The sequence below is a fragment of the Gymnogyps californianus genome, chromosome 10, assembly GCF_018139145.2.
Source record: "Gymnogyps californianus isolate 813 chromosome 10, ASM1813914v2, whole genome shotgun sequence".
Taxonomy (NCBI): Eukaryota; Metazoa; Chordata; class Aves; order Accipitriformes; family Cathartidae; genus Gymnogyps; species Gymnogyps californianus.
Genome location: NC_059480.1, coordinates 18,181,287 through 18,188,140, shown reverse-complemented (window position 1 = coordinate 18,188,140; position 6,854 = coordinate 18,181,287). Strand labels below are relative to the sequence as shown.

The 6,854-nt window shown below is 43.4% G+C and overlaps 1 protein-coding gene across 4 annotated transcripts in view; it reads right to left on the bottom strand.

The window, feature by feature from the left end:
* Nucleotides 1-24: 24 nt before the first annotated feature.
* Nucleotides 25-6,854, bottom strand: part of ARMC9 (armadillo repeat containing 9) — a 71,640-nt gene continuing 64,810 nt past the window's right edge. For 3 of the 4 annotated variants that reach the window (XM_050902649.1, XM_050902650.1, XM_050902651.1), the window contains 2 exons: nt 6,153-6,325; nt 1,057-2,750 (listed from right to left, as the gene is read on the bottom strand). In XM_050902649.1, coding sequence (XP_050758606.1) covers nt 2,728-2,750; nt 6,153-6,325 — 196 coding nt within the window. In that variant the 3' untranslated portion in view covers nt 1,057-2,727. Of the gene's footprint in view, nt 358-1,056; nt 2,751-6,152; nt 6,326-6,854 lie in introns of those variants that run through there. The other variant, XR_007767025.1, reaches the window with a different exon arrangement.

Genomic DNA, 6,854 nt, shown 5'->3' with positions numbered 1-6,854 from the left:
GGAGGACACATTACTTCATTGGCCTCTCAAACTACTGCTCAGCTGATAATTTATTTCTAAGCATATCCATAGTTTCTCTGAAGTATTTGGAAAATGAAGTTTCTTAAGCATTAATATAAAAAATAGTCTCAGTTTTCAAACTCTATACTCACACTCCAAAACATCTAAGAGTTGAACATGGAAAAATGCACATATACAGTTCTGCATTGCAATAGGCCCAACTAAGAAACAAACACACAAGTACATAAACTTCAGCTTGTTCCTTTCAGTCCAGTTCTGCAAGATGCATTTCTTTTTTCACGAATCTTGATCTGCTGGAGCAGTTGTAGCCGTACCTACCAACCACCTTCAGCTGACCTGTAAGGAGTGATACAGTTTTGACCTCAACTAATGGTAAAGCCAGTGAGGTTTTGGGGTTGTTGTTCCATCCACCCCACTCCCCCCCCCCCCCCCCCCCCCCCCCCCCCCCAATAGTCTGCACTCAACACTTTTCAAAAGCTGCTCTGCATCTCAGAGAATCAGATCTGCTCCAACATGAAACTCAGCACTGCTGTAAAATAAATAAAACTCATCTGCTGGAGCATTCCGTGTTATCCACGTATGCAAATGAATGTGCTTACCACTTCAGTGTTAACAAATTGGCCATTGATACTACATGCTGGAAAAAAGACAGCATTTCAGAGGAAAAAGAAAAGCTGCCTACCCTGGAAAACCACTGGGTGAGTTCTTATGGCTGTTTTCCATTACTGCCCTTTTGTGAACCAGAGGACATTTTTCCATTAATTGTGTTTATCAACTCTAAGAGGAGGTGGATGAATCTAAGCACAAGTCAGAGATTTTCTGTGATTTCTTTGTCTAGCATGGAGATCTATGCGACAGGGGCTATCAAGTGTCTATAATCATTTCATGTCCTAGGTAGTTTGGGAGTTAAAGCAACACCTGTACTTTCCCTGCTTTGTGTTAGGCCTGTGAATACCCTGAAGTTACTGAGCAGTAAATTGTAACTTCCACATGAATATGACAAGATTTTAAACTGGGGGATGTCTTCTCCTACAAAACATCCTGATTTCAGTTTAAAGTCTGTTATCCAAAGGAGTTACCTGAACTTGTACATGGGAGCCCTTTCTGCAAACATCTGACACAGCCTCACTGATCTGGGTGGGTCTCGTGGCAACTACATCGCATGAGGAAATGGCCTTGGCTCTTCAGTTGCCACCACATACGAAGAGGCACAATTCAAGGTCTCAGCAGAAGTGTAAAGCTTTCTTCTGGTCCTATGGAAATGATTGGTGGCTTTACAACTCTTTACTCTAGGGGAAGGTAGTGTCACCGTTGGAGTTGCTTTACCTTTCAGGCTGTGTTCCACTTGTTTGTTTCTCAAGGTGAAACTCCAAAACAAAAGCCTTACTTTCTCCCTTTTTGTACCTGTTAAAGCATTTGCTTTTGAAGCCTGCCTATGGCAAACACATTGCCTGCTTTTTGTGCATTTCTGCCTCAGTAGCAGCCAAGTTCCAATGTAAACTGCGTTAGTGGAAAAGTTGTTGTTGTCCTAACAGCTGTGTCACATGAGGGGATGTTACTGCAAAGCCAACCCCCAGTGAAGACTTTAGTGTTTCCTGATCACTATTACTTTTGAGAGAAAGAACAACAAACAGCACTAGCTTTGTAATTCACTGGCAGAACTAACTGCTGGGTTTTTATTTAGTGGACGGCTTCCTGATCTCTCTTGCCTAGCCAGCACTTCATATTCACTGAAGACCAGCACAAATTCCATGAAGGCATAACCAGTCATTGCTCAGAAGTGAAGAACATAAAAAAGCAACAAAGACCAAAGAAGATTGCCCACAGCCACATGTAAAGAGAAAGCTGCTTCTGATCTGTTCACATTCTCATGGTTTCTTCTACGAAAGAAGAAACAAAGTTCTTCATTCCAGTGGAAAAAATGGATTATTCATTCCACAAATGTTAAACAGTAGAATTAAGAAAAAAATGTAGGAAGAAGGAATAGGAGTAATTGCTGCAGATAAAGCTGCTGATCAGATCCCTAGAGGTGAGAACGGATGCTGCCTTGGGCACTGGCACAGTGTTTTTCAACTGCCACAGGTCAATCAGAAGTTGATGAAATACTTTCTCTCCAGTCTCTGGTGGCCAAACACAGATCTCGCTCCACACAAGACTGCTCCAGGCAGCGAGGCTTGGCACATATGGCATACATTTTCCCTCCTAGTGCAGATCCTTTGAACACAGATATCTCCCAACTCATGCACAAAGGCATAATTTAAAAAAAGCAAGTGGCAGGCTAGTTCAGCAAGCAATATGTAAAAAAGACAGTTGCTTGGTCAGACTCCTGTGCTGAGCCCTACATACCGTCTCCAAAGGCTGTTTACTCTGACACAGAAGGCAGAGAGCAAGAGTTTCTTCTCAAGGTGGCAATGTCACTTTAGAGTAAACTATCGGAGTCATTGGGAATATATCCATCTCTCCTATCAGAGCTGGGCTGCCGCTGAGACCTTGAATTCTAATAACAAGGCCCTTGTCTTAGCCAGCTTTAGAGATGACAACAGATGCATCCCATCAGATAATCCCTGAATCACTGTGCAAAGCGTATGCCGTGCAATGTCAGTAACCTCACTCTCTTCTCAGTAGGTCGCCAGTAAAGCTCATTACAGGAAGCTGGCTCTGTCCTTCAACAATGTGACAGGTGATTCTCGAGGAAAGGAACTGTTCTCACTTCCTGTAGGACTGGCTGCCTGCAGAAAAACAGCAAGAAAGGGTCTGTCAGCTGAAGGCAGGATTTATTACAAGACAGGAGCTGCCTGAGGGCGACACTTGTTCAACCTGTGCAGTGATACAAACACCACAAAGAACATGCACAAAGGCACCTTAACCACTGATGTTGCAACTTAAAAAGGCAGAATTTATTTATGGCAACCACTTGTCAGGGGACACTGAAATAACCTGTGGAGGAGCAGGGAGTCACCAGGGCCCAGTCACACTCTTGACAAAAATAATGCTTCATTCTTCTGGTACAGATTTTTGTCTACTCTAGCTCCACTGTGCCCTAGACAGAACTTGGTAAACTGCAAACAGCTTGAGCATGCCCATGCAGAGTTGCTTGGAACAGATGCAGAGTAAGGAACAGGGTAGATTAAACCATTCAACCATGTCCACATGGAGCACATAAGCACAGCTGAAAAAGTCTAAATTTGGAGGTCCACCCTATGTTCTAGCCATGCTGCCAGTGTCATCCCTGTACCAGCTAGGAAGTGGAATCCACAGAAAATCCCAGCTTGGCTGGTTTTATTTGGAGTAGCTTGGTTTTGCTTTAAGGTACAGTTTTAGAGCTCGGCTAACAGCAGCGGGCTACATCTCAGGCAGGAATCTCGCCCCAGGCCTGTAGCTGCAGTAAGTACCTGTGCTTCCTCTGCATTCCTCAGGCATTCCACACACTCCATGCTCCAAGAGGAGCCGTCCAGCTCGTTCAGCTAGGTTTATGTAAAAGCAACTTATTTCCAGAAAATACACCCATAATAAATATTAAAAGCAAGCTAAAAATGTGTCTCTAAAATAAGTGAGCACATCAGGTCAGTACAATCAGAAACTCATCTTTTTCTCATCATGCCCATCAGCTATAAAAACTTGTGTTTCTCCAGAAATACCAAGAAATCCACAAACTAAAGACAGTCTTCCACTGGGACAGAGTCTCTTGATATATAAAAACCTACATACCTATGCAGCAGACAAATGGGAGGCAGCAACTGCTGAAATCTACTGATTGCTGATATCTGTGCATCTGATACCATTTTTGACTTACAGATGAGTCAGCTAGGAAATTAAAGGAACAGTAGCACAGAGCTTTACTAGGGAAACATTAGGGCTCACCTGCTTCAGATGCCTTCCCTGCACCTTTAAGTAACAGCTGGGAATTACCTTTGAGAACCTCAAGTTTGGACATAGATGCTTAAAGTCCTTTTTAGTCCTTTAAAAATCTGGTCCTGATCCTCTCACTTTTCCCAACTGTAAACACCTGTGTGAAAGCCCCTGCAAGATGGACAATAACTAATAGGTGCTCTGTGACAGCAGACAACAACGCAGGATACATTTACACAGAGTGAATGGAAGATGGCTTGTTTGCAAAATAATTTCTTTGCTATTTTTAGCAGGAAGATAAGAGTTTAACATTCAATTGCTGACACCAAGTCTGTCTCATGGCACATGTGGACAGATAGAAAACAATTACCTGGAACCCCAATAGAAAACTCAGGAGAAAAGGTAAATGGACACATAGTAAGATGTGATGCCTGCTATACATTCAGCTTTAGGAGGCACAGACACAGCAAAGATAAGAGGTATACTGTAAGACAAATCCTATCCAATAAAAGTTAGAAGAGCCCAAGAGTCTGGACTTACAAATTACATATAGTGAATCAACAGAGAAACCCAAGTGATGTAGAACTCTGATCACTCTCTGCTTTAATGCAATTTCAAAATAAAACACATTATACACTGTGCCACTGGAAAAGGAACTTACTCCAGAGCCCTATGAGAGCAACATATGTATGTCACATCTTTCACAGGACACACACACCCCTGGAGAAACTAGAACATGCAGAGGAGTTTTTGTGCACGCACACACACTATGCTTTTCCCTTCTTCAGCAGAGCTTCTTTTCAATGGGCTTGTGCTTTTGTAAATGAACCGAAACAGGAACCAGGGACAGACTCTTGGGTGCTAACACCACATTCAGTCACAGCAGAACAGTGCTCCTATCATAGGAAACAGAAAGCACTGATGTCAGGAGGTAAAACACAGGGCATATGCAGCTAAAGTAAAGCTGAAAGAGCTGGCAATATTACCTAAGTACAGGACTGTTCAAGGAAGTACTCTCTAGGTCAAAACCTCCCTTAACTACCAAGGACATTCCCTTCCATTGCCTCACCTGTACTCCCTGAATGAAACCACCCCATCTCCCTGCACATGCAACTGCGTGGAACGACAATGAGTGAGCAACATAAAAGACTTAGGAAGTTATTTCCAGCTCTGCTGCTGATTTACTAGGTTATTTCAATTCTCTGCATCTCATTTTCCCTACCTGTAATGAGGAGCTAACGATATACACATACCTCAAATTTCTTGGGAAGGTTTGCAAGGTATTATGAGCTACCATGTTTTTGTGAAATGTTTAAAGATAACAGTTACAGCTAAAGAATCAAGCTGATGTTATATTGTGATCAAATAATCATCACTAAACTTCTTATAATATGTTTGGAATAAGAATATACAGCATATGGCTCCTGCCATTTTCATGGATGATGGACCCAGAGGTGCATTTGAATCCAGCTAGTCCTATCCACACTCCAGGGAAAAAGCTTACTCATTACTGACGAATGCATCTTTCTTCCTCCTCCCCCTCAAAAACCCCCACAGCTTACACACTATATACGTGTTTACTGTTGTGTGAGCATCTGCGATCAACATTTCCACTTTAATGGGCTTGTGTTGGCTGGCTTAAAGCAAGCATCCATCCTTTCCCTCCAGCCTCAAGTCACAGCCCTCCTCTCTTCTGAGCCCACTGCAAACTAGTACTGCTTAAACTTCTTCAGGCAACGACACATCCATATGGTTCTTAAATACAAGTCTCCAGCAAAATGATGACTGCCACAAGCAGCACACCATGTTTGGCTGTCTGCTTATTAGGCTGCCTGAGCCCATCTTCTGAACTGCCTGACATCTGCTCTACATTCAGTTGCAGTGTAGACACACCCAGGAATCCAAATTCAAGAATATTAAACAAGTTACACAGTGGAGTGAACAAGTGTCTAAAGAAAATGAAAAAGTCTAATGACATCTAGAGAAAGTCTAATCTGAGACTAGAAGCTTCCCCCCCAAACTTCTGAGAATTTGGGCCACTTTTCTCCACCCAGAGACAGGAAAAAGCATGTCTCTTAACTGCTCACATGACAGCCTGGAAATAGGAGCAGTGTTCAGCAGGATATAATTACATGGTTGTACATCCTGCAGATGACAAGTACAATGTCATATACTCCTGGCACATTTGTAGCATACGACTTCATTCCTGGAGAGCTACTACAGTGCTCCCTCCTTTCCCACCCCAAGGACTGACAAACAGAATGATGGCTTTTTCGACTTACTCTGTCTGCTCCTTGTGGATGATCCTGAGGAGGTGGGACGGCTTGTTTGTTGAGGTCCAGACTGAGAGAACTGGGGGGCAATGGCTGGGACCTTTCCCTTTCTAGGGCTGGCACTCTGCACTTCAGGAGTGCGAGGGATCTTAGGTTTGCTGGTGAAGGCCGAGGGAAACTCGCTGTAGGAGGAGATGGAAAGGGTTAGCAATGTATGGAGAAATATGTATGCATAGTAAGTCTGCAACCAAGTGAAACCTGCAGTACGTGCTGTGACAGCATGACAGACTGCTCAAAATTCAGGGAGACTGCAAATGGAAAGGAACATGGCACCACAGGTACTGCCCTGGGGCATGTACTCACCGCACAGCCTCTAAACCTGGCTCTATCGACCTGTCTATCCTACTCAAACTTGGTTCTTTGGACAACAGGATTGAACAGGTTCAGTTAAGTCCCCTGCAAACAAGTAATAGATCTTTAACTTGTTTTCCATTGTGTTTATCACACACACAGACTCAATCTGAGGTGCAAAAAACATATGGATATGCTACAGCACAGGAATACATCCTTTTAGGGCACAGACACTATTATTTCTCCCAGGTATAGGTCACAATCTTGGCAGACACAGGCAGCCTCCCTGGCTCCCAGCTGCGATAAGATTTGTAGAACTCCCTGAAGGCTTTGTCAAAAGAGCAAAAAGCTGCGATGGCA